Genomic DNA, 27381 nt, shown 5'->3' with positions numbered 1-27381 from the left:
GTTGGGAAATCCCCTGGAGAAAGAAATGGCTTACCCACTCTAGTATTCTTGCCTGGCGAATTCCATGGACAGAGGAGCCTGGCAGGCTGCAGTCCATGGGAATGCAGAGTCGGCCACGACTAAGCAACTACACTTTCACTGTCTTTCATACTGAATGTACAGGGATTTTGTAAACTTCAGTATACCATTACTGTAAATAAAAATGACTCTTTAAGTTAGGATCAATAATATATTTCTCTTTTGTCATTTTCTTTTATAACCAAAGTTGGGGAGGGAAAGAAGTTGTGAATGGAGAAGCCATACAGAGTAATGTTTCTCTAGCAGGGCCAGTTGAAGGCTGATTTCTGAATTCCTTAATGCAAACACTAAGAAGTGGTAAAGTTGATCTTGTATCATCTTTTTCTAAGAGCCTGGTGATTTTAAACCTGCTCCAGGCTATCTGTATGCCAGTCTATATTAATGAACGAGCTTTATTGCCAAACAGTGCATTAAGCCTGCAAATAACCATCTGATTCAGATGTGTTGCTGACTGGAATGGCCTGAGTATAAATAGTTAATTATTGGAAATATCAAAACAGTCAGAAGAATCATGTGAGTTTCAGAAAACCCTGACAGAAGCATTTATTTTTGAAGTCATTTTTATTGTTCCAATATGCTGTGTTGACATACAATTTCTTCCACAGGGTGATCTTCTGTTCCCGGGAGAAAATGTCTTATCTGCAGAAAGGAAAGTCACCTGTGATATTTGTGAAATGCCATGACAAGTCTCTGAATAGAAAGTCTGGCTGGTGAGCATCATGGGCTCAGGCTTTCTGGGTATCTTGAACTTGCTCTCCAAGGGATGCTGCTTCATGCTTTGCCCTTCACCCTGAACTAGAGTCTTGGATTGAGTCTTGTGATGAGAACCTTCAGGTGGTCTTTCTTAAAGTCTTCTGTATACACATTAGGGGGTTTCCCGATGGCTCAGTAGTAAAGAATTCGCTTGCCAATGCAGGAGATGCGAGTTCAATTCCTGGGTCGGGAAGATGCCCTAGAGTAGGAAATGTCAACCCACTCCAGTATTCTTGCCTGGGAAATCCCATGGACAGAGGAGCCTGGACGGCTACAGCCCATGGAGTCACAAAGAGTTGGACACAACTGAGCGACTGAGCATACACACACACACTCACACACACCCACGCACATTAGACCTGTCCATTTGCTTTTAGCAGTACTTCCTCTATTTTCTTTTTCCTGTTCTTTATGCCAGCTCTGGTGCACTTCATAGGTTTTATTTTACTTCTTGAATTACCACAAAATCTTCACTTCTGTTTTTTCCTGTACTGCAACCCTGCTCCCTTTACAGACCTGTGTGCAGAGCATATATCACAAGTTTGTAGCCATCACTGTGGCTATGGGCACAGCTCCTCCTGGGAGGTACCCAGGGGAGTGAAACATCAGCCAAAACCAGAGTCCTCCTTGACTCTAAGTGCCAGCAGATTCCAGGACAGGGAGCCAAAGGGGCAGCCACCAAGCCTCCGTCTCAAAACCCCCAAAGATGGAAAGCTTGTGGACTTAAAAGTTTAGAAGATGGTTCTCTTTTCTACCTCAAAACAACTGCCTGGATCTTTTCTACCTGACCTTTTAATCCACATGGCAGCTGTCAGCTGATTTTTCCAGAGCGTCAGTACTAAGTAGAGACTGAACATGTGACTGCCTCTCTCTCCACCACGTTCCCTCCTGGAATTCCCAAAGTATGCCACTTCCATTCCTCCACTCATCCCCTTGCCAGGTGCAAGTGCTGAAGGGTTGTAAGTATAAAGGGGGAAAGCTTAGATCATATCATACCAGCCAGTGACACGAGAAAACAATGGGAAAAGTTGGTCACAACATCATACGGAAATAGAAAAGCTAATTGCTTTTGGTTTGTCTTCCGCAGTTGCATTTACAGACAAAAGTACAGAAGAATTCTCTAATCAGAAAAAGCATATTAAAGGTTCTATGTGACATATCTCTTTTATTTTTAATTTCTATTTTATAATACAGTTTATCAATGGATAAGTGTGGATTTCAGACTTTCTCTATACATGTATAATATTTACCTTTTAGTTTTTTTACATTATGGCGTTATGACATATATACTTTGGACAAGATGAAGCCATCTGGATTAAAAACATTAATGTAAAAGCACTCAAGATAAACTTGAAATGGAGAATAGTTACTGGTATTGAGCCAGGGAGAATAATTGAATTTTTATCTAAGTGTATACTTCTACTAAGAGCTTCATTGCTTTGTTTTTCTTCATCACAAATCTGAGGTTCTTCATATTTGTTTTAACTCTTCAAAAGGAACTCCTATATGAAGTTTTATATATGAATTTAAGTTATGTACTGCTGATACTGCTACTGCTGCTAAGTCACTTCAGTCGTGTCCGACTCTGTGTGACCCCATAGACGGCAGCCCACCAGGCTCCACCATTCCTGGGATTCTCCAGGCAAGAACACTGGAGTGGGTTGCCATTTCCTCCTCCAATGCATGAAAGTGAAAAGTGAAAGTGAAGTCGCTCAGTCGTGTCCGACTCTTAGCAACCCTTGGACTGCAGCCTACCAGGCTCCTCGGTCCATGGGATTTTCCAGGCAAGAGTACTGGAGTGGGGTGCCATTGTAGACAAACATTCTTATGTATATATTATCCCAAGGTCATCCATGACTTTAATCTGTAATGTGAATTAAAAAAAAAAAAATCTTGAAAAATTAGGAACCAACTCATCTGTTTATCAAGTATTTCTTGTCACATTTGTGTAAGTTATAAGACTTTATCTAAGATAGTCTAGTGATATGTTCTTCATCTGATGATAAGATTACTGAAACAACAGATATTTAGGGAGTTTTTTTTTTTTTTTACTCCTGAACTTTATCTAGGAGGTAATTATGACTCAGACTAATAAGCTTCTGCTGTTTCTCACCTCTGTGACTAAGTCAATGAACTAAAAGCTTCTCTCTCATCTTCTGGTAAAACTCTTTAGAAGACTCATACCACAAGAAAAGGAAAAAAAAAATAGGTATTTTATTTAACAAGTTTTAGAGGTAAGAAATCTTGCTAAATTTTGAAATCATTCAATTCAGTCTTCTGAAAAGGAAACTCCTTATCAAGACATGGCTAAGTAAATACTAGACTGTCTGACTCCTATGAGCCTGCCACTTCCTCTGATTACATTTATTCTCACAACCTTTGTTCTGAACTTCTGGTTGACTACTTTTTCATCTTGAAGGTGGTGAGGGACGGAAGAGGGTTATAAAACACTAAGATAATAAATTGCTATTCTTCCTCTGTTTTCTCTCAGAAACTTGGCAAAGCTACAGAAGAAAGAACAGCATATGAATTCTATGAAGAATGAAGTAACTTTTACAAAAGACGCCAGTGCTTTAGATGGTGAAATGTGGATTTTCCTGAGTATTAACCCCAGCTCTAGCCTTATTAGTTATTTTAGGAGACAGTCTCAAATACTAAAACTAATTCAATTTGAGGTGTATAGTGGCCAAATAGCACATCTTCCAACATTAAAAAAATAACAGATATGAAAAGCACTGCATTCTGTCCTTTGAAAAAATATGAGTTATTTAAAATGATAAAATAATCAGATCTCTTCATGTAGTAAGTTTAGCCATAGCCTAAAATTGATTAAAATCTCATTTTTAATTGGGATTCTGCGTTTTCTAGACTGATAACCTTCTCAAAGTTTTCTCCGAGTCTAAATATAGGAAGTAAGTTTTTTTGCAGCGTGAGTAGGACCCGTTTACTTATCAATCAAAATCCCTACTTTCTTGGAATTACTCTCCTCTTGCCATTGGAATGCAGTCCAAGAATGAACCAGGAACTAGTGACTTGGAGATAGAAATGAAGAATAGAGTTGATAAAGCACTGAACCTTTAAACCCCCTCTACGGTTGGTTGCATCATAACTAAGTTACAAATTAAAGGAGATATATAAAGTTGAGATCAATTAAATCTTAATAAACTTAACAGTTTATGGTTTAGTATTTCCCCTTCCTTTTCCTGCTTTGTCTCAAGATTATATTTTAATAGTTTTTCCCTAGATAGGCTTTTCAACTGAGACTGTTATCATCAGCTGATACAGAATTTTAACTACAGAGGGAAAAAAATGATACTGTAATTTTATTATCAGACTTTCAAAATTATATTCATTGAAGTCCTTTAATGTATGATAGTTACTGTTCAATTTTAGGCTAATTTCAGCCATGCTTCAGTCAGACTTTGAGCATGTCTCTTTCTTCCCTAACTTTGATAAGAAAACACGTATTCAAGATGAAACTTTGCATCATGCAAAGTCCTACAAATTTTAGACAAAGATTGTTTTTACTAAGTAAAGAAACAGAAAAGTTACAGTCAGTCATATAGTCACTGGCAGTGCTTAAAACCATTGTGGACAATGAAAAGGATCAATTGCTATATCCACGTGAATTGTCATGAAAGTTGTTTTTAACAACTAGTCAAGAGTGAGTGAACATTTATTTATAAACTAGATCTCATATTTTCAGAATGCTTTTCTATATATTATTATCAAATGATAGAGAAGTCAAATATTTCAGAGGCTATTACTGAAAATCCAAACTGTGAATGTGTGTGGGTGTCTGAACACATATTCACGTATGAAGCCCCACATACACGATTATTGCTTAGCATGGCTCGGAAGGTAAATGATTAAGAGGTACATTAGAACACACTGAGTAGAAAATGTTCCAGTGGTGCCGGAACACTCCTTCATCTGAGAGATACGGTTGTGCCTGTACAAAGTAGAGTGAATGCTGTGATTGACATCAGCCAGTTTGGAATGAATTCTCTCTAAAAATAAAATGTTGTGTGACTTGTTGTTGGCATCCCCCTTCATTGTTATAATTCATTAATTCTCGAGATTTGGGTTTTGAGCAAGGGTACATCAACTTAAGAAAGTATAAATTCAGTCAGTGTATGGCCCTGGGAACTCTGACTTCTACAGACTTCACTATATATATATCAGCAATGCTTTGACTTTCAATGTTATTTATTAGCTGTAAATATATGTGTGTATGTGTAAAGGGAGATTGTACATACTGGAAAGGTCATTGTGGCTATCTGCATTTATAGATGTTTGGTGCTAATTTTGTACGTGTTTTTATCAGTGACAGTTTCACTGAGCCAACTTACTCTGATGAAACAATACAATAAAATGGGCTTTAAAAAAACACAAAACTTACTTGTGTGAAGAAATGGAATCTACTTTTAATAAAATTGACAACATTTTATTACAATGCTAAGTCATTATTTTGTATCATTTAAACCCGCCTTAAAAGAAATTTATTCTTAGGGCCAGATTAATTCAGCAAATTTTTACTGAATAATCCCTATGCTCAGTAAAAAGTACAGCTTCTAAAATTATAGTGCGCAGTATATTTTAATTTTTATATTTACATTTGTACAAAGTCTTAGAGATCATTTAAACTATAGCGAAAAATGATACCGAATTTTTCCTAAATAAAACACACAGAACTTTTCTTGCCTGCCAGATACTTCTTCACAAGTAACATGTTAGATTAATACTAAATATCTTTCACCATTTCCTGGAATAATGTCTCTGTTTCTGAGATCTGATCATTAGCTATAAAGCAGATGGCATTTGTACAATAAAATGAACCCTTTGGAGGTGCATTTTTAGACCTTTTCATTGAATTGTTTTGATAATGGAAAAGAACAACATACAGCCCACCCATGTAACTAAGTAGGGATTGCTTCTTAGTACAGTCAGTACTTAGTATTTTTGAACCAATTGTTGGAGAATGGGTTGCTGTTCTAAGACTCAGAATAGTTTACTATTGATTTGACTTCCTGGCCCACACTTTCTTCATTTAAAGTGTTACGAATTATATGTTTTGTTTTTCTAGTTACCTTAAACTAAAATAAGTATTGTTTTATAAAATCTGTAATGACCTCTTAAGAAATTTACACAGTTACTAATATTTAGACACAGCCTCTATCTTGTTCATTAAGGAAAGTCTTTTGGAAAGCAGAATTATTATACTGAATCTGAATGACATGCATGCTTATCAGCTACTTCTGGACAACCTAAGCTTCTAATCTACCCTATTAGCGTTCCAGCTGTGCCCACTGAGTTTTATAAATGCAAGATCTATGCCTGATTGTTCTCATTTCCACTCTATAAGTGTCAAATGATTAATAATTTGAATGCAATCAATAATATTGTAGTAACTTCGTATGAGAATGGATGATTACTAGACTTATAATGGTGATCATTTCATAATGAACTCTGGAGTTCAGCTGAGGATCCCCCTTGAGCCTTTGAGTACTGATCACTGGGTGTCTGTGTGTGTGAGAGGGATGGGGAGGGGGATGGTGAACTACCAAAGGTTCAGGAAAGAACTCACCAAAAGGAACAAAGGAAATAGTACCTGTACAGCTCACACAGAAATAAGATAGCGCCTGTTTCCAATTCACAGACAAGAAAAACCTCATAATTAGTGCTACCAAGTACGATGAACAAAAGACCTTTGCTTCAATAATTCAACAAAAATAAGTCTAAAACACTTCACTGGTCCTGTCAACGCAGCTTAAAAGAAAGACTCAGAGCCTAAAACTGTTTTCAAGAACCTGTATCCCAGAACAAGGCTAAAGAACATTTATAAGAATTTTGAGCATCCACAAAGGCAAAATCCACAAATGTACCTGATCAAAAACTACTAAGAATGCAAAAGGCAGAAAAATGTGGCCTGTACCTAAAAAGAAAAAGAAAATAAAAACCAACCCATACAACAGAATCAGTAGTTCAGGACCTTAAAACAGTTATAATGACTATATAGCATATGTTTAAAAAGCTAGAGATAAGATTGAGTATGTGAAGTAGAATCATGGAAGCTCTTTTAAAATAATAAAAAATCCAAGGATGAAAACTATACTGTTTGAGATGAAAAGATAAACTGGAAGAAATTAATGGCAGACTAAGCATTGCAGAAGAAAGGGTTAAGGGCTTGTAAGACATACTATACAAAATGTAAAATAGAATAGAAAGTATCAAAAATTAAACAAAGCTTCAGTGAACTGTGGGATAACTTGAAGTGTTTTATTAAATGTATCATTGGAGACTTCAAATGAAAGGAGGACTTCTTAAGGAAGAGAAAAAATATGAAATGAAAAAATGGTGCAAATATTTCAAAATCTGATGAAAACCACAGATTCAAGAAATTTAATGAAACCTAGAAACAAGAAAACTACACCAAGGTTCACAGTAATCAAGTGTCTCAAACAAGTGAGAAAGAAATATTTTAAAGCAGCTAAAGAAATAAGATACATAGAGAGGAAGAAATATAAAGATGATAGAATATTTCTTGTTGAAAAAAAAATGCATGAGATACAATTGAGCAACATCTTTAAAGTACTCAAAGAAAAAAACCTGTTGCTTAGAAGTTTATACCTAATAAAAACATCTTTCAAAAACAGAAGTGGGTGGGGGAAAGAGCTTTTCAGACATTGTTGTTCAGTTGCTCATTTGTGTCCAACTCTTTTTGACCCTATAGACGGCAGCACGCCAAGCTTCCTTGTCCTTTCCTGTCTCCTGGAGTTTGCTCAAACTCATGTCCATTGAGTCAATGATGAGATTCAACTGTTTCATCCTCTGTCGCCCCCATATATAAAGCTAAAATAATTCATCAACAGTAGATTCACACTACAAGAAATGTTTCAGAAATATTAAATATTCCTTAGGTGGAAAGAAAATAGTACCAAATGGAAATATGGATCTATACAACATAATGAAGACCAGTAGAAATGGTAACTATTTGAATAAGCATGTAAGATCTTTTCTTATTATTTAAATGTGTTTAAACCATCACCCGATTAAAACAAAAAATAACAAAAGAATAGTGGGGTGTCTCACGTATGTAGAAATAAATAGATGACAATAGACCAGAGACTGGGAGGGGAGAAATGAAAATATACAATTGTCAGGTTATAATGCTGAAGTGAAGTTGTATCATATAACACCTTTAGAACAAAAGCTGTCATAAGGTAAAGGTTTACACCATAATTAGTAAGGCAATGAGTAAAATTACAAAACAGTTCGAGCTAATAAACCAAGGAAAGGGAGCTAAAGTTTATGCTAACAAACTCATTATCTTTTATTTCTCCTTGTTGCAGATATCTTCAACAAGATATCTCTGAGTTGTTCTTCCTAATCAACGTTTTAACATCCAACTCACCCTCTTTCCCACCAATGCTAGTCCTGTTATCATCAATTTCAGTATTCACACTACAGAAAATTTTCTTTTCCAAAGATGGCCACAACAATATCTCTCATTCCATGTGTTTGCTCTTCTGCAGTATTACTTTGCCACCCTTTTCAAGAGCTAGTCTCTGTCCTTCACTCCCCCTTGAATCTATGCGGGCCCTGAGACTGCTTCTACTAATAGAATATGGGGAATTTCCTGGCGGTCCAGTGGTTAAGACTCCAAGCTTCCAATACAGAGGATGCAGGTTTGATCCCTGATTGGGGAACTAAGATCCTGCATACTGCATGGCCAAAAAAACAGAATATGGTGAAATCACACTCTATCACTGTACCAGTTTGGGTGTAACCCTGTACTGGCTTTGTGGTTTCTGCTTTCTTTTCCTTGGAACACTCACTCTTGGGACACTTCCCTTTGTAAACCAGTGCTTGTGATGTGAGAAGTCCAAGTTACATAAAGCAACCATATGTTGGCAGTCTGAGCAACAGCCTAGCTGAGCTTCTGGCAAGCAGCCAGCATCAACTGTCAGCCCTATGCGTGAGCCATCTTGGACTTCCACCCAGTTGAGTGTTTAAAAGACGGTAATTTCAGCTAACCACTGGAACTAACCACAGTACCATGAGATAATACATTGTTGTTTTACCTAAGTTTTGATTAGCTTTGTTATACAAAAAGAGGTAACTGGAACATATACAAATAATGTGTTCAATATAATGGCCTCATAATTTCTTCTTTAAAAGAATTTTTTTTTTGGATGCTCTGTGAGGTATGTGGGATCTTAGTTCCCAGATTAGGGATTGAACCCATGACCCCTGCAGTGGAAGTAAGAATTCTTAACAACTGGACCACCAGGGAAGTCCTTCATAATTTCTTTACAACCTGTCCTCCCATGATCTTGTATTTCAATAGACTACTTTTATATAGACTTCCTGAGTCATATTTTCAGTTTAGTTCAGTCTCTCAGTCATGTCTGACTCTTTGTGACCCCATGGACTGCAACACACCAGACCTCCCTGTCAATCACCAACTCCAGGATTTACTCAAACTCATGTCCATTGAGTCAGTGATGCCATCCAACCATCTCATTGTCTGTCGGCCCCTTCTGCTCCCTGCTTCAATCTTTCTCAGCATCAGGGTCTTTTCAAATGAGTCAGTTCTCTGCATCGGGTGGCCAAAGTATTGGAGTTTCAGCTTCAAATCAGTCCTTCCAATGAATATTCATGACTGATTTCTTTTATGATGGACTTCTTGGATCTCCTTGCAGTCCAAGGGACTCTCAAGAGTCTTCTCCAACACCACAGGTCAAAAGCATCAATTCTTCAGCACTCAGCTGTCTTTATAGTCCACTTTTCACATCCATATATAACAACTGGAAAAACCATAGCTTTGACTAGATGGACCTTTGTTGGCAAAATAATGTCTCTGCTTTTCAATATGCTGTCTAGATTGGTCACAATTTTTCTTCCAAGGAGTAAGAGTCTTCTAATTTCATGGCTGCAGTCACCATCCACAGTGATTTTGGAGCCCCCCAAAATAGTCTGCCACTGTTTCCACTGTTTCTCCACCTATTTGCCATGAAATGATGGGACCAGATGCAATGATCTTAGTTTTTTGAATGTTGAGTTTTAAGCCAATTTTTTCACTCTCCTCTTTCACTTTCATCAAGAGGCTCTTTAGTTCTTCTTCACTTTCTACCATAAGGGTGGTGTCATCTGCATAACTGAGGTTATTGATATTTCTCCCAGCAATCTTGATTCCAGCTTGTTGCTTCATCCAGCCCAGGGTTTCTCATGATGTACTCTGCATATAAGTTAAATAAGCATGGTGACAATATACAGCCTTGACATACTCCTTTTCCTATTTGGAACCAGTCTGTTGTTCCATGTCCAGTTCTAACTGTTGCTTCCTGACCTGCATTCAGATTTCTCAAAAGGCAAGTCAGGTGGTCTGGTATTCTCATCTCTTTCAGAATTTTCCAGTTTGTGGTGATCCACACAGTCAAAGGCTTTGGCCTTTCTTGCTGCTGCTGCTAAGTCGCTTCAGTCGTGTCTGACTTTGTGCGACCCCATAGACGGAAGCCCACCAGGCTCCCCCGTCCCTGGGATTCTCCACGCAAGAACACTGGAGTGGGTTGCCATTTCCTTCTCCAATGCATGAAAGTGAAAAGTGAAAGTGAAGTCGCTCAGTTGTGTCTGATTCTTCGCAACCCCATGGACTGCAGCCTACCAGGCTCCTCCGTCCATGGGATTTTCCAAGCAAGAGTACTGAAGTGAGGTGCCATCGTCTTCTCCGTTTGGCCTTTGACCAGTCAATAAAGCAGAAATAGATGTTTTTCTGGAACTGTTGTTTTTTCGATGATCCAGCAGATGTTGGCAATTTGATTTCTGGTTCCTCTGCCTTTTCTAAAACCAGCTTGAACATCTGGAAGTTCATGGTTCACGTATTGCTGAAGCCTGGCTTGGAGAATTTTGAGCTTTACTTTATTAGCATGTGAGATGAGTGCAATTATGTGGTAGTTTGAGCATTCTTTGGCATTATCTTTCTTTGGGATTGGAATGAAAACTGACCTTTTCCAGTCCTGTGGCCACTGCTGAGTTGTCCAAATTTGCTGGCATATTGAGTGCAGCACTTTCACAGCATCATCTTTCAGGATTTGAAATAGCTCAACTGGAATTCGTTCATAGTGATGCTTCCTAAGGCCCACTTGACTTCGCATTCCAGGATGTCTGGCTCTAGCTAAGCAATCACACCATCATGATTATCTGGGTCATGAAGATCTTTTTTGTACAGTTCTTCTGTGTATTCTTGCCACCTCTTCTTAATATCTTCTGCTTCTGTTAGGTCTGTACCATTTCGTCCTTTATTGAGCCCATCTTTGCATGAAATGTTACCTTGGTATCTCTCATTTTCTTGAAGATATCTCTAGTCTTTCCCATTCTATTGCTTTCCTCTATTTCTTTGCATTAATCACTGAGGAAGGCTTTCTTATCTCTCCTAGCTATTCTTTGGAACTCTGTATTCATATGGGTATATCTTTTCTTTTCTCTTTTGCTTTTTGCATTTCTTCTTTTCACAGCTATTTGTAAGGCCTCCTCAGATAGCCATTTTGCTTTTTTGCATTCATTTTTCTTGGGAATGGTCTTGATCCCTGTCTCCTGTACAATGTCACGAACCTCATTCCATAGTTCATCAGGCACTCTATCTATCAGATCTAGTCCCTTAAATTTATTTCTCACTTCCACTGTATAATCATAAGGAATTTTATTTAGGTCATACCTGAATGGTCTAGTGGTTTTTCCTACTTTCTTCAATTTAAGTCTGAATCTGAGTCATATTTTAATACTACATCATATCATTACTAATAACTCATATACTCCATTTAAATTTCTCCTCTCTTTGACCACTATGACTTGCCTTTTTAGTTAATAAATTTAATCCAATAATTCCTCAAATGCCCTAGGAATTCCAATTCATTGATTTATCCATCTCTTGCTTCCTTACAAAGTCTCACTTCAGTCCTTACTCAGCTTAGATTTCAAGGCCCAACGTCATTATTACTCCACTGCCAAAACTCTCAAGGCCCTTGCCTCTCTCTCCCTGAATTGAGCTTTACAGGCAAAACATAAACAAATCCAAACATCACTTTCTCAGTAACTGCATCTGAGAATGTGACTGGAAGCACTCCAGTGTATACACGTGCACACACACACATCCTGCTGGCTGTCTACTTTAAATTTGTCACCACCTTATAACTGCCCAACATCCCTCCTACAATTACAAACATTCTTTTATTCTCCCCGACGATTATTTCACCTCAAACCTCCAATAATTCCCCACTTCTCCTCAGTCCCAACTGATGGCTACACTTCTGATTTTACTGAGAATATGGAGGCAATCATAAAGGAATGTCTATGCGCACCACTCCTAATGGTACCAACTTTCCTGCTCCATTCCTGCCACTTTCCCTCCAGATAAAAGAGATGTTTGAAAGCTTCCCTGGTGGCTCAGTGGTAAAGAATCCACCTGCCAATGCAGGAGACACAGATTCAAGCCCAGATCTGGAAAGATCCCACATGCCTCAGAGCAACTAAGCCCACACACTACAGTATTGAGTCTGTGTTCTAGAGCCAGGGAGCCACAACTACTGAAGCCCGCATGCCCTAGAGCCTGTGCTCTGCAGCAAGAGATGCCACCTCAATGAAAAGCCTGCCCACCAACTGGAGAGTAGCCCCCCAACTAGATAAAAGCCAGCACAGCAATGAAGACCCAGCACAGCCATAAATAAATCTTTTTTTTTTTTTTAAGAGAGGGATGTTTTCCCTGTTTCTATCTAAGGCCAATTCATGCACAGATTGATTGTTCAGGAAAAAGAATTCCTTCTTTCCTACTCAGACATCACTCTAAAGTTATCCCTGTTCTCCCCTGTCCCTCAATTTTTACTTCAGGGTGGGCCATCCTAAAATGTTCCTCTGTGGCATGTAGATGGTTTTACTGAAGAAATAGCCAATGCAAGAGGGACACTCTGATCATCCTTTCTGTCTCCCTTAAAGTAGGAAATAAATCACTTGTGTGAAAATTCTCTACCTGTATCTGGAGACAGAAGGACATCCTCACCAGAGACAGAGAATTCAGGCCAAGAAGTCTGTATAAACATTTTTAGTCCTTTAATTTACTACCTAAACTCAAATTCTGTTTAGATTCTTCACTAATTAAGCACCCAAAACCTAACTTTCCTTGTCTTCTCAGTTTTCCATAGATATATATTCATTGTTTCTTTGTCTAAAAAGGTATAAAGTCTCCCTGCTCTGGTCACATCTTAGATCTTATTGATATGAGACCTCCATGCACATAAATGAAATTTACTGTGGCATCATGATAGTTTGAATCACTGATATGGGGCATTTCTTTTAGGTTTCCTCTGGCAAATTATCTTGCTTTGCCTGGTTCTGAGCCCATATTTGGTTTATCTCCGGGCCTTCCCATGTATGCATGTGCATCTAGCAAAGATGGATTCTTGTGAAGAGGCCTATGGGTAGGTTGACATCACCTACTATGGGGTGTCACCCCCTCCTTTTTAACTTTCAAGGAAGGTCTCCTTGACCTTTAGAATGAGAAATATATAGTTTCATATCTGGGCAGGGCTTAACTCCTCCTCCTCTTCATCTTGGAGTATTTATCCACAGGGGACAAACTCTAGTATTCAGCCTGGGGTCCATCTATCTCCTGCCTCAATTTCTACCTAACACCAAACAAAAGTCCCATGATCCCACATTTATCTCCAACTACCATGCTATGTGTATATTCTCCTTTACAGCAAAGTTGCCTGATGTGTCTCCACTTGCTGTTTCTTCTTCTCTCCATTTTCAAAAACAAATGAACCTTCATTTGTCAAGGTTATCGGCAACTGCTGCTGGTGCTGTTCAGTTGTACAGTTGAGCCTGACTCTGCAACCCCAGGGACTGCAGCACACCAGGCTTCCCTGTCCTTCACTACCCCTCAGAGTTGACTCAAACTCATGTCCATTGAGTCAATGATGCCATCCAACCATCTCACCCTCTGTTGTCCCCTTCTCCTCTTGCCCTCAATCTTTCCCAGCATCAAGGTCTTTTCCAATAAATCAACTCTTCAAATCAGGTGGCCAAAGTATTGGAGCTTCAGCTTCAATATCAGTCCTTCCAGTAAATATTCAGGATTGATTTCCTTAAGGATTTATTGGCTTGATCTCCTTGCTGTCCAAGGGACTCTCAAGAATCTTCTCCAGCACCACAATAGGAAAACATTATTTCTTCAACGTGCAGCCTTCTTTATGGTCCAACTCTCACATCAGTACATGACTACTAGAAAAACCATAGCTTTGATTAGACAAAACTTTGTTGGCAAAGTAATGTCCCTGCTTTTGAATATGCTGTCTAGGTTTATCATAGCTTTTCTTCCAAGGAGCAAATTTCTTTTAATTCCATGGCTTCAGTCATTGTCCTCAGTGATTTTAGAGTCTAAGAAAATAAAGTCTGTCTCTGTTTCCATTGTTTCCCCATCTATTTGCCATGAAGTGATGGAGCCAGATGCCATAATCTTTGTTTCTTGAATGTTGAGTTTTAAGTCAGCTTTTTTACTCTCCTCTTTCACCTTCATCAAGAGACTCTTTAGTTCCTCTTCATTTTCTGCCGTTTGGGTGGTATCACCTGCATATCTGAGGTTAATGATATTTCTCCCAGCAATCTTGATGATAGTGTTTATATCAACCATCAACTTAAAAAACAAAAAACCTCAGAGTATGAAAATAATTTTGCATGTATTTATTTAACAACTATTCATTAAATAGAAGCATAAATAAGTGAATGATGATAAATATGATAATTAAGTACTGTTAAAACCTTGGTGAATAGTACAAATGAACAAAATTCTTTACTCCACTCTCTGTACCTCCACTTCTGTAGGTTTCTTTCAGCAGTAGGTGTAATTGAACTTAACCAGTATATGCATTCTTCCTGGGATGTTCTAAAAATACATTCTTCTTTGATTTACTAAAATAAATTGCTCAAGAGTGTAGCAAACATGAACATAATTAGCCCTAGAAAGAGATTTTCCTGTATGTCTTAAGAAGAAGAAAAAAGGAACTGAGATATAGATCCAAAAAAAGCTAAGGAAAGAGTGGGTGAGCTGAGTTTAGGTTAACAAAAAAGCAACAGAAAACAGAAGTTAAAGACAAGGAAGGAAGATAATTATGTCATAACACTATTTTTTAAATTAATTTTAAAAGAAAAAATAACTTTTGTTTCCATCGTATGTGCCAACATCATGTGAGATTGTGTTGTACACAGAATGCAATGACAGTACAAGTTAAATAAAGAGTTGGTTGAATTCATCACTGTGAACTCAGCACTTTGATATCCAAGTAAGGGCTAAAAAAATTAGGCTTTCAAAAATCCCCAAGTTGGAGAGTCTAGGTTGGAAATGAGGCCTTGGGACTCCCCTATTACCACCACATGTGACCTTTGGGCTAAGATATCATTGAATGGCATACTATTGGAAATAAGGAATATTCTATTTGAATCCAGACTACTAATCATTTCAAGGTGATCTTGAGTCAAGGGCACATAATAACTCCATATGCATCAAATAGTATCACCCAGTTCCTTTACCTTTACTGCTTCTCTAATACTAAAGAAATGATATGAATAAGTAAGGATAATAGCTTTTATCCACACCAATTAAAAAAGAAACAAGTTATATTCATTACTTTCTGTGAAAAAAAAAAATTAGCAGGAATCAGCTCACTATTATTATAAGTTTTACCACTGTGGACAACTTTCCACAAGATGATTTGTCAAAGGAATTGATAAAACTACAGTATTTCCCACATTTTCTCATAAGGTCCATTTCTAGCTCATCAGAAAAGTTAATGGAAATAATGAGATTCAGGTTAAAATATCACCTTTACACACATATCAAAAGCAAAGTCAAAAAATAATAAATTGACTAAGAAATATTGATATATAAAAAATAATATCCTAAAAATCAATTCAAAAAGTCATTTACATATACACACACATACACACAGAGTAAAAAAATGGGCAAAAGATGGGAAGAATAAATATAAAAAGTTTCTTAAATAGAAGAAAAGATATTTATGATCACTCATAAAAAGAGATGCAATTTATACATTTACTGAAAAGAGTTTTACCTTGTGGTAAAAACTTTTTACCTGATAGTGGGAATATATATTTGTAAAGTTCCTAGGAAGGGCAATTGTTTATACTATCAAAATTATAAATACACATCCTTTTCAATATTCCTGCTCCTGGAAATTTATCTTTAGGATATTAGCCTGATGCCATTTATTATGATCATGTTTGTAATTGAAAATTTGTAAACAGCATATGTGTCCATTAATTAAGATTATTTTCTAACCATTAAAAAAAAAGAGGATTAAAAAAAACATTTGCAAAATTTGATATCCATTCATGATTTTTAAAAGAAACTCTCAGAAAATTAGGAGTAGAAGGGGATTTGATGAAGGGCATTGGCTTAATCAGAGTTCTCCAAGAGAAAAAGATAGATTATAGGATATATCCAATAGGATATAGATAGATTAGATGCAGATATAGATAGATATAAGAAGAGATTTTTTCATAGGAATTGACTCAAACAGTTATGGAGGCTGAGAAGTTCCACAATCTGCTGTCCACAAAGCAAATAAACCCAGAAAAGATATAGTGCAATTCTGTTCAGTTTCAAAGTCCTGAAAATTTGGAGTCAGTGGTGTAAACTAGTTCTGATCTGAATCCCAAAGCCCCAAAACCAGGAGTGACACTGTCTGATGAGAGATGATGGATGTCTCAGGTTGAGTAGACTGGCCTGCCTTCTGTTCTATCCACACATTCAGTGGGTTGGATGATGCCACCGGCATTAGTGAGAACTATCTTTACTCAACCTCCTAATTCAAATGCTAACCTCTTCTGGAGATACTCTTACACACATACCCAGAAATAAGGTTTACCAGCTATGTGTACATCCTTTGTCATGGTCAAGTTAACACATAAAGCTAACCATCATGGGCACCTACAAGCTTAGAGCTTGTAGAAAAATCTCAGAGCTAATACCATTTACTGGTAAAATATTAAATTCATTTTCCCTAAGATCAGGAACAAAGCAAGAAGGGTCACCTCACCACTCTACTCAACCTTGTACTAAAGGCCCCATTCAGTGCAATAAGGTAACAAAAAAGAAAGTAAAAGGCATCCAGATTGGGGAGATAAAACTGACTACCAAGAGTAAGTTCAATTACAAATTGTTACAGAAATATAGGTACAAATTCAGAAACCTTTGATTTTTGAAGGGAGATAGATAGGAGAAGGGTTTTTACATGATGCAAAATAACCAACTTTATTTTTAAAATTTCAGCTTTTCAGTAAAGTTTGTCAGTTGTGCTGTTGGAATAAAAGTGTTTGTACTGCCTACAAACCCTGCTTTTGGAGTGGGCACAGAAATATATAAAATATAATTGTATAAACATATAATATCTTATATCTACTTACTCTTTACTGTCTGCCAGTTTTGTGCTAAGTCTTTAATGCACATAGACTGATTTAATATTTACAAGAAAGGTATGGAGAAAGTTCCCTTATTATTTATATTTCTTCGTTTTTTTAATCTGGCTGCACTGGGTCTTAGTTGCAGCACTCGGGATCTTCACTGTGGAATGTGGGTCCTAGTTCCCTGCCCAGGGATCGAACCTGGGCTCCCTACATTGGGTGCATGAAATCTTAAGCACTGGACCACCAGGGAAGTGCCTATTATCTGTATTTGATGAATGAGAAAATCAAGACACAGAAAAATTAAATAACTAGATTGAGGTGATGCAAGTAGAAAGTTGGTATTTTGTATAACAGCAATCAATAACAAAGCTACAAAGAACAGAGTTTCATGTGTGGTCCTAGGAACTGCAATTTGGAAGACAAAGATTTGGGTAAAACCAAGAGTGTACAGGAAAGAAAAACAGCCGGGAGTTTATAAAGGCAAAAGGCATATGACTGTTAAAGTTACAAGAGTTATGACTGATTCTGATGCAAGCCTCTCAGCTCTATTTTATAGAGCTTTCTTAGTAATATCCATTCCACCTTGATTTTCCATCACAATTCCAAGCTCATGCTAGTGCCCTCCACACAGGTGAAGTCCATGGATGAAGGCAATAGGGTCACTGCTGAAGGTGTGGACTGGGCTCTAACACAGAAGGGACAAAGGGGCTGGGAGAAGTGTTGAAGGAATTTAGAGAATTCCTTCAGCATTTGAAGGAATTTAGAGAATTCTGGCAAAAAATAAGATGGTGGGGTAAGAAATAGCAGCCTATGAGGGTAAAAGGTTGGAAAATCTGTGGAAACCTTGATTAACATAGCAAAGAGAGTAAGAAAAAAATAGTCTGGGGTTGAACAGAGAGGCCTAGCAGAGGGAAATAGAACTTAATTTAGAACTTAATTACCACTGGAATGTTTCTTCTGAGAAGGGCATACCCCCTTTTATGGAGAAAAAAATAATTTAGCATAACAATGCTATTGATGCTGAGTATCCGTTATAAAGGGTTAAAAGTATTAGGGGAATCACTGACTAAAACTGCCCCTCACTCTCTCACCCCCAATTCCACCCCCAACCCCTAGCCAAGCCCAATAGTAACCACATGAATGAGTTATCTTACAACAGGAGGTCCTGGTAAGGAACATGGAACTATTATAACAAGCTACCACCAGCCAAAAGAATTCAGGAAATGTCAAAAGGAGAGAGGAGATGCCTGTCCTTATATTCTACCAACCTCCCAGAATCCTTGCTGGAATCCATCTTGGCTGAGAGATGCTTGTGCCACCAGGAAGGACTCTAAGTCAGAGTGATTGGCCAGAGACAACCTGGAAAATAACCCATGACTATAAAACCTGGGATTGCAAGCCATGTAACAGAGCAGTTCTGAGTTCTCTCACCTGCTGCTCTGCCCTTGGGCGCCCCTTCCCAATAAAGTCTGTTGCTTTGTCAGCTCGTGTGTCTCCTCAGACAATTCATTTCCAAATGTTAGACAATTTGAAAGATTGTCTAACAATCTTCGGGCCCTGGAGGAAGTGCCCATTCCTGCAACAAAAGGAAGCTATTGCCTGAATTTAAACACAAATTACACAAAAAAGTCTCAATCTCTCAGTCAGTTCCCCCTCTTTCTTCTGACAGGTCACACTTTCCATCAATAATTGAAATGGGAAATGGTGGTTTACTTTCCTGTGTTTTTCCCTTGACTGTGATAAGCAAGAACAGATCCTACTTCTTTTCTACAAATATGTGTTTTGAGATATTTGTCCCTCCCCGCCCCTCCAACACATATACCTTAATGATTTAAATACATTTATAGTACCATTAAAACCTGGTAGGGACTCAGTGCTATCCTTTTATCTTACAAATGAGAAAACTGAGACTTCCAGGAGTGAAGTGACTTGCTCAGGGTCACACAGTAAATTAAGGGATTCCAGATGAATGTGAAGTTACTCTCCACCCAATTCTACCAAAATACATCCTAGTGCTCACATTGTCCCCTGGGTGCTCCTCATTGTGCTGATATGAATGTGCATGTGTGCACACATACACACTTCCAACTGAAACAAGAAGGGAGGGGCATGGCACAACCTTTAAAAGTATCAGGCGAGTGTATGCTCCTCGGTTTTTGTCTCGTCACAACAAAGATTTGGAGTGATGGACATTAAAGCCCCCTCGGCGTGTCACAGCTCTCGGGTCTTGGACAGACCGCGTTATAGCTCTCAGGTCTCAAACAGACCATGTTATAGCTCTTAGACAAATCAGTGTTACAGCTCAGTGTTACAGATCTTTTTTTTTTTTTTTTTTTACAAAAATGTATTGGTTTTGCCATACATCAACATGAATCCACCACGGGTGTACACATGTTCCCAGTCCTGAACCCCCCTCCCTTTATTTAGAGGATAGCAGGAAAATCCATCTTTGAGGCATGAGGGCATGTCCATACAAAGATGCGAAGAGAAGAGCACCCCAGCTCGCGGGAGAGAGACAGACAGCTAGCTTTGTCTCCTCTTTTTATGTTTTTTTCTTTCCGCTGGGCCTGCCCTATGCAAATTGTACTTAGTCAGGAGTGCTGTTCTACCTGAAGTCCTCACTCCGGTCCTCAGACCTTCCTTTGACCTTCCTCTGTTCTATTTTTGCGGGCTTTTCCCTTCCTTGTCTTTTAGCCACCGCCATTTCAGACTCCTTTTCCCTGTTCTAACTACCTAACAAAAGAATAACATAGACAAAGGACATGACAAAAACTGGTTAGAACCAACTGGGTCCAAGATGACAGACAAGTCAACTTCCAGAGGAGCTTGAACCTCAGTGTACACTTATTGTGTACATCAGCACACTAAATGACACACCCACAGGCACCATGACAGTACTGAGGCCAATCATCAAAGACCAAGAAGTGTGTTGTGTCCCAATTCCTGAAAATCCCTCCCCTTATCTAAGATAGTTGGAATAATCCTCCTACTCATTAGCCTATGAAATAATCCACCCCTATAAAAACTGACCGCCCTCCACCCTGGTGGTAGTCTTGCCTTCTGAGATGGCCCACGCTCTGTCGGTGGAGTGTTGTTATTATTGAGTCACTAAGTCATGTCCAACTCTTTGAGACCCCATGGATTATAACCAACCAGACTCTTCTGTCCATGGGATTTCCCAGGCAAGAATATTGGAGTGGGTTGCATTTCCTTCTCCAGGAGATCTTCCCAAACCAGGGATCAAACCTGTGTCTCCTGCATTGGCAGGCAGATTCTTTACCATTGAGCCATCAGGAAAGGCCTTGTGGACTGTGTATCTGAACCTATCTTCTTTTACTTCACTATGGCTTGCTCTTGAATTCTTTCCTGTGCAAAGTCAAGAAATCACACTTGGTGGCCATCCCAGGGACTTGCTTGAAAACTGGGACGTGACCATCCTCTCCAGCCCCACTTTCTTTCCTGCACAAAATTAGTTAACTGAAAAGAAGGGCAATACATCAAGCCACTTCTTTTACATCAAGGACATCACCTATGATGTCCTTGGTGGGGACTAAATTCTCCATGGTTTTTAATTCTTTCCTCATGTTCTGCTAATCACTTTACAATTAATTTTCACATGAAACAGTGAAGGAGAAGTGTTACTAATGCAGATTAAACCTAAAGGTAAGTTGTGACTGTTGCCATTACTTTGTGAATAGCACAAGAATTGAGGAATATTTTTCTAATATTTAAAAACTGTTATCTAATTTGGAAAAAAATGTCCTTGTGTCATTAGAGAAACAAATGAGATTTTGACATACATCATTCTTTCACTTTCATCTTACTTGTTAGAATAAAGGAAAATATCAACAAATATTTATGGCAGAAGTACATGTAGAGAGATTGCTAAATATTTACAAGGGTAGCTCAGACAGTAAAGAATATGCCTGCAATATGGAAGACCTGAGTTTGATCCCTCATTCAGGAAGATCCCCTGGAGAAGGAAATGGCAACCCACTCCAGTCTTCTTGCCTGCAGAATTCAATGGACAGAGGAACCTTAAGGGCTATAGTCCATAGGGTCACAAAGAATCAGACATGACTGAGCAACTAACACTACTATTTCTAACCTAAGATCTGCAACCTCTTCCTAGACCTTTGCCCACAGATGAATTTCAGAATGTCCATTATATTATATTTAACATCCACAAGCACACAGTATAGTTTTCTGTGAGGTAGTCCATAGCACTCATCAGATTCTGAAAGAATATAACAAACCAAAAAACGTGTGAATCACTAGTGTAACATATGGTGCACCAGACTGGCAGGAAAAATATTTTAGGCAACCTGTATTCTAAAATCCAACTCTACTCCTTATGCATTTGGCCTAATCATTTAACTTCTCTGAATCCCATTTTCACATCTAAGTAGATTTAGGACTTGCTTCTTAGGTTATTAGAATCAAACAGGAGAGGACACACATTAGATAACCATACTCAGGAGACCTAAGTTCTCATCTATTTACTTCTTGAACTGTGGGACCTTGAGCAAGTCATTTAATCTAGCTGGATCTGAACTCCAGCAGCTTTGGCCTGAAATGGCTAGAAGCAGGATTTTGGTTCCCTGGCCAGAAACTGAAGTCAGGTCACAGCTGTAAGAGTGCTGAATCCTAGCCACTAGACCACCAGTGAAAGTGATCTGGTTCTGTTGGCCTTGTAGAAATGAATTTCCACAAAAAGCCAGAAACTAGTGAAACAAGTAAAGTGTTTATTAGGAGGGAAAAAGTATAAGTGGATAGACTCACATGGGCAGTTCAGAGAGAGAGTTGTACTCTCATGGTATGAAATGATTTTATGGAGCAATATCTTCTGGGTTTCCTCTGGCCAATCATCTTGCTTTGCCTGGTTCTGAGTCCATGTTTGGTTTATCTCGTTTCTCCGCTATATGTGTGCACGCATCTCTTAGCCAAGATGGATTCTAGTGAAAAGGGCTATGGGTGAGGTCTAGTGAAGAGACCCATCTATCTCCTGCCTCATTTCCACTGTAGTGATAGGGGAGGGTGTAGGGTCCCCACATCCAAGCAATTCTCCAGCACCTGCCAGGTATCTTACAATTCAGTTCAGTCTTGACATTATCTACCTGGCAATAGCCTTAGATCCCACAAGTGAAGGGTTCAGTCCTGTAACTTCAAATGTCAATCATAAGCCTAAGTTGCTACCTGTCTTTCTGACTGACTGGCTGCAGGTTGGAAATTTCTATGACCTTCTCCTTGGGTTCAACTAATTTGCTAGAGTCGCTAATAGAATTCAGAGAGACATTTTACTTACTACTTAACTGGTATATTATAAAATGATATAACTCAGGAACAGGTTGATGGAATAAATGCATAGGGCAAGGTGTAGGGAAAGGGCCTGAAGCTCCCATGACTTCTCTGAGCATACCACTCTCTCCAAATCTCTACCTGTTCACCATCTCATAAGATCTTGAACTTCATCCTTTTGGGTTTGTATAGAGGCTTCATTTCTTACATATGATTGATTAAATTATAGACCATTGGCAAATGAATTCAATTTCTAGTCCCTGTCTCCTCTCAGAAGGTTTCAGGGAAAGGGGGGGCAGGCAAGTGGTTGGAGGAATTGAAAGTTTTCAACACTCAAACCACCTTGGCTCCACTAGCAACCAGCCCTCATCCTCACATTAACATAACAAAAAACATCTTCCCTACAAAATTCCAAGTATTTTAGGAGCTCTGTGCCAGTAATGGAATCAAAGACCAAATATTTATTTCCTAGAATAAATCACAATATCACAGCATTTTTGAAATTTTTAGTTTTAGCAGAACCCTTTCTTCAAATGAAATCACACATGTAGAACTATAAGTAGTATATGAACTATTATAAGAAATATGTGTGTATATTTTACGCCATCCCAAAATATGCCTATTTGGTGTATGGATTATTTTGAGCTAGTATTTTTAAGGAACAGCAAACACAGGGAAAGCTCTGAAAACTGAGTATAAATAATCATTTTGTAAGGGAAATTTACATTTACAAGGGCAACTTTTACTTGTAAGGGTGTTTCCCTCTCAGTTCCCTGAAGAGAAAGATGACAAACATTTTAGAAACTCTTATCAATGGAGAGGATCATCTAAGCACCAACTACAATCTGCATTAGAGCCAAACCCCTCTTCACTGTGCTTTGTGTGATAACCTCCCATAGCTAGCTACTCCCCTAACTCCACCCCACCTCAACTTTTTCTTTTGTCTTGTGGACAGGGAATGTTCTCTGCTATTCCCCGTAAATAAAGAATGTTGCCCACAATTGCAGTTCTACAAAGATCATCAGTCTCTAGCTGCCCTGATTGTGGATTCTGAGAGAAATTCAGGATGGAGAAAAGCAGGAAGAATTTTGGGCTTTGGATACTGATCCTCAGACAGTTTAGTTGTATATCTAAGGAATACTTTCAATGAACCCAAACTCTTGTATCTTCTCATAGCACTTGAGACGCTATTAACTTGAGATGCTCATTCTTTGTGATTAGCAGTACAGTAAGTCCCCTACAAACAAATGAACCTTCAAGTTATGAACTTTTCAAGTTATGAACTTCAAGTTATGAAATTTTTAACCTGAGTTTCAACAAGTTCTGATATTACTAAAATTGGAGCTTGCCCTCCATCTCCCATTGCTGTTGATCTTTCAGCTCTATCATCTCCCACCTTCTCTCCCTCCTCCAGTCAGTAACTCTTCTTGCTTGTTCACTCGATGCCAATCCCTGTATGCCAGCTGGTGTACTGTACCACTGTACTTTTCAAGGTATTGAATGATTAAAAATGTTTTCTTTCTGTATGGCTTTATTTATGGGCTTCCCTGGTGGCTCGGACAGTGCAGAATCTGTCTGCAGTTTCTTTACTGCAGGGTTACTACCTGGAGTAAAGAAACCTAATCTGCCTGGGTTCCATCCATGGGTCAGAAAGATTCCCTGGAGAAGTGAATGGCTACCTGTTCCAGTATTCTTGCCTGGAGAATCCCATGGACAGAGGAACCTGATGGGTTGCAGTCCATGGGGTCACAAAGAGTCAGACACGACTGAGCATGCAGGCACACTATAAGATTAAAAATATTTTCTTTATTCTTTGTGGGGTTTTGTTTGTTTGTTTGTTTTTTCACGTATTATTTGTGTGAAACAAACCTATTACATTAGAGTACTATTAGCCAATTGTGTTAGTTGGCTAACTTTGTTGGACTTACACACAAATTGGACTTACAAATATGCCCTAAGAATTGACCTTGTTCATATATAAGGGACTTACTGTAATCTTTCAATGCTGCACTAAATGTTTTTTGTTTTTTGTTTTTTTTGGGTTTTTTTTGTTTTTTTCAGAAAAACCTCTTATATATCTTTTTCTTCCTTTACCTGTCTGTTGTAGTTCCTCGGAGGTAACTGAGAGGATGTCTCCCCAGGTTATAGTTTTCAGTAAGATCCCTGAATAAAAAGTAACTCACAACTTTTAAGTTGTGCATTTTTCTTCAATTGACAGTTTTGATAACCATGAAGGGATTCAGAGCAGACTTCTCTCCTTCACCTGAACTCTCCAAGTATCCAGAGCCTTGATACCAGCAAAGGCCTCTTGTGTCCATTTACCTAATTAGTGAGAACAGATGAATCTGGATAAGTATCTCCTGGTTCTCAGATATCCCAACTATTGCTTGATGAACCTGAGTTTTGTTTGGTGCATGTGTGTTGAGTCATTTCAATCTTGTTCAACTTTCTGGGACTCTATGGACTGTAGCCTGCCAGGCTGCTCTGTCCAAGGGATTCTCTCTCTAGGCAAGAATACTGGAGTGGCTTGCCATGCCCTCCTCCAGGGGATCGATGCATAACAAATATGTGGTTCCCCAGTTGGAAGATACTGAAGGATGTCCCTCTAGTTGAAAAATGCTAGTGTAATGGGGAAACAGTGGAAACAGTGGTTGACTTTATTTTTGGGGGGCTCCAAAATCACTGCAGATGGTGATTGCAGCCATGAAATTAAAAGACGCTTACTCCTTGGAAGGAAAGTTATGACCAACCTAGACAGCATATTCAAAAGCAGAGACATTACTTTGTCAACAAAGGTCTGTCTAGTCAAGGCCATGGTTTTTTCCAGTGGTCATGTATGGATGTGAAAGTTGGACTATAAAGAAAGCTGAGCACTGAAGAATTGGTGGTTTTGAACTGTGGTGTTGGAGAAGACTCTTGATAGCCCCTTGGACTGCAAGGAGATCCAACCAGTCCATCCTAAAGGAGATCAGTCCTGGGTGTTCATTGGAAGGACTGATGTTGAAGCTGAAACTCCAATACTTTGGCCACCTGATGCAAAGAGCTGACTTATTTGAAAAGACCCTGATGCTGGGAAAGATTGAAAGCAGGAGGAAAAGGGGACAACAGAGGATGAGATGGTTAGATGGCATCACCGACTCAATGGACATGGGTTTGGGTGGACTCTGGGAGTTGGTGATGGACAGGGAGGCCTGGCATGCTGTGGTTCATGGGGTCACAAAGAGTCGGACAAAACTGAGTGACTGAACTGAAGTATAGTCCAGTTGAAAAATTCTGAGAAGATTTTGTTCAGTTTAAAGACATTCAAGTAGGTTAAGTAGGTTGAGAGACACTGGGAAGATTTCATTATGAATGTACAGTGTTTATACTGACAAGTACTTGCTTAATTGCTCCATGAATCAAGGCAAATTGGAAGTGGTCAAACAAGATATGGCAAGAGTGAATGTCGATATTCTAGGAATCAGTGAACTGAAATGGACTGGAATGGGTGAATTTAACTCAGATGACCATTATATCTACTACTGCAGGCAGGAATCCCTTAGAAGAAATGGAGTGGCCATCATGGTCAACAAAAGAGTCCGAAATGCAGTACTTGGATGCAATCTCAAAAACGACAGAATGATCTCTGTTCGTTTCCAAGGCAAACCATTCAATATCACAGTAATCCAAGTCTATGACCCAATCAGTAACGCTAAAGAAGCTGAAGTTGAACGGTTCTATGAAAACCTAAAAGATCTTTTAGAACTAACACCCAAAAAAGATGTCCTTTTCATTATAGGGGACTGGAAAGCAAAAGTAGGAAGTCAAGAAACACCTGGAGAAACAGGCAAATTTGGCCTTGGAATACAGAATGAAGCAGGGCAAAGACTAATACAGTTTTGCCAAGAAAATGCACTGGTCATAGCAAACACCCTCTTCCAACAACACAAGAGAAGACTCTACACACGGACATCACCAGATGGTCAACACCGAAATCAGATTGATTATATTCTTTGAAGCCAAAGATGGAGAAGCTCTATACAGTCAGCAAAAACAAGACCAGGAGCTGACTGTGGCTCAGACGATGAACTCCTTATTGCCAAATTCAGACTTAAATTGAAGAAAGTAGGAAAAACCACTAGACGATTCAGGTATGACCTAAATCAAATCCCTTATGATTATACAGTGGAAGTGAGAAATAGATTTCAGGGCCTAGATCTGATAGATAGAGTGCCTGATGAACTATGGAATGAGGTTCGTGACATTGTACAGGAGACAGGGATCAAGACCATTCCCATAGAAAAGAAATGCAAAAAAGCAAAATGGCTGTCTGAGGAGGCCTTACAAATAGCTATGAAAAGAAGAGAAGCGAAAAGCAAAGGAGAAAAGGAAAGATATAAACATCTGAATGCAGAGTTCCAAAGAATAGCAAGAAGAGATAAGAAAGCCTTCTTCAGCAATCAATGCAAAGAAATAGAGGAAAACAACAGAATGAGAAAGACTAGGGATCTCTTCAAGAAAATCAGAGATACCAAAGGAACATTTCATGCAAAGATGGGCTTGATAAAGGACAGAAATGGTATGGACCTAACAGAAGCAGAAGATATTAAGAAGAGGTGGCAAGAATACACAGAAGAACTGTACAAAAAAGATCTTCACGACCCAGATAATCATGATGGTGTGATCACTGACCTAGAGCCAGACATCCTGGAATGTGAAGTCAAGTGGGCCTTCGAAAGCATCACTACAAACAAAGCTAGTGGAGGTGATGGAATTCCAGTTGAGCTATTCCAA

At 38.7% G+C, this 27381-nt stretch overlaps 1 protein-coding gene and 1 long non-coding RNA gene across 2 annotated transcripts in view; one reads left to right on the top strand and one right to left on the bottom strand.

Annotated features, from left to right (window-relative positions):
- Nucleotides 1-4868, top strand: part of LPL (lipoprotein lipase) — a 30470-nt gene extending 25602 nt beyond the window's left edge. Inside the window, exons 9-10 of the mRNA XM_005902303.2 lie at nt 684-788; nt 3323-4868. Coding sequence (XP_005902365.2) covers nt 684-788; nt 3323 — 106 coding nt within the window. The 3' untranslated portion in view covers nt 3324-4868. The remainder of the gene's footprint in view (nt 1-683; nt 789-3322) is intronic.
- LOC138988880 (uncharacterized) overlaps nt 1-27381 on the bottom strand; it is a 69783-nt gene that overhangs the window by 10493 nt on the left and 31909 nt on the right. The gene's annotated exons all lie outside the window — the stretch shown is intronic.

This window comes from Bos mutus, chromosome 8 (genome assembly GCF_027580195.1).
Source record: "Bos mutus isolate GX-2022 chromosome 8, NWIPB_WYAK_1.1, whole genome shotgun sequence".
NCBI classification, from domain to species: domain Eukaryota; kingdom Metazoa; phylum Chordata; class Mammalia; order Artiodactyla; family Bovidae; genus Bos; species Bos mutus.
Note: the sequence above shows the minus strand (reverse complement) of the source record. Positions and strands in the feature narration are given on the sequence as shown.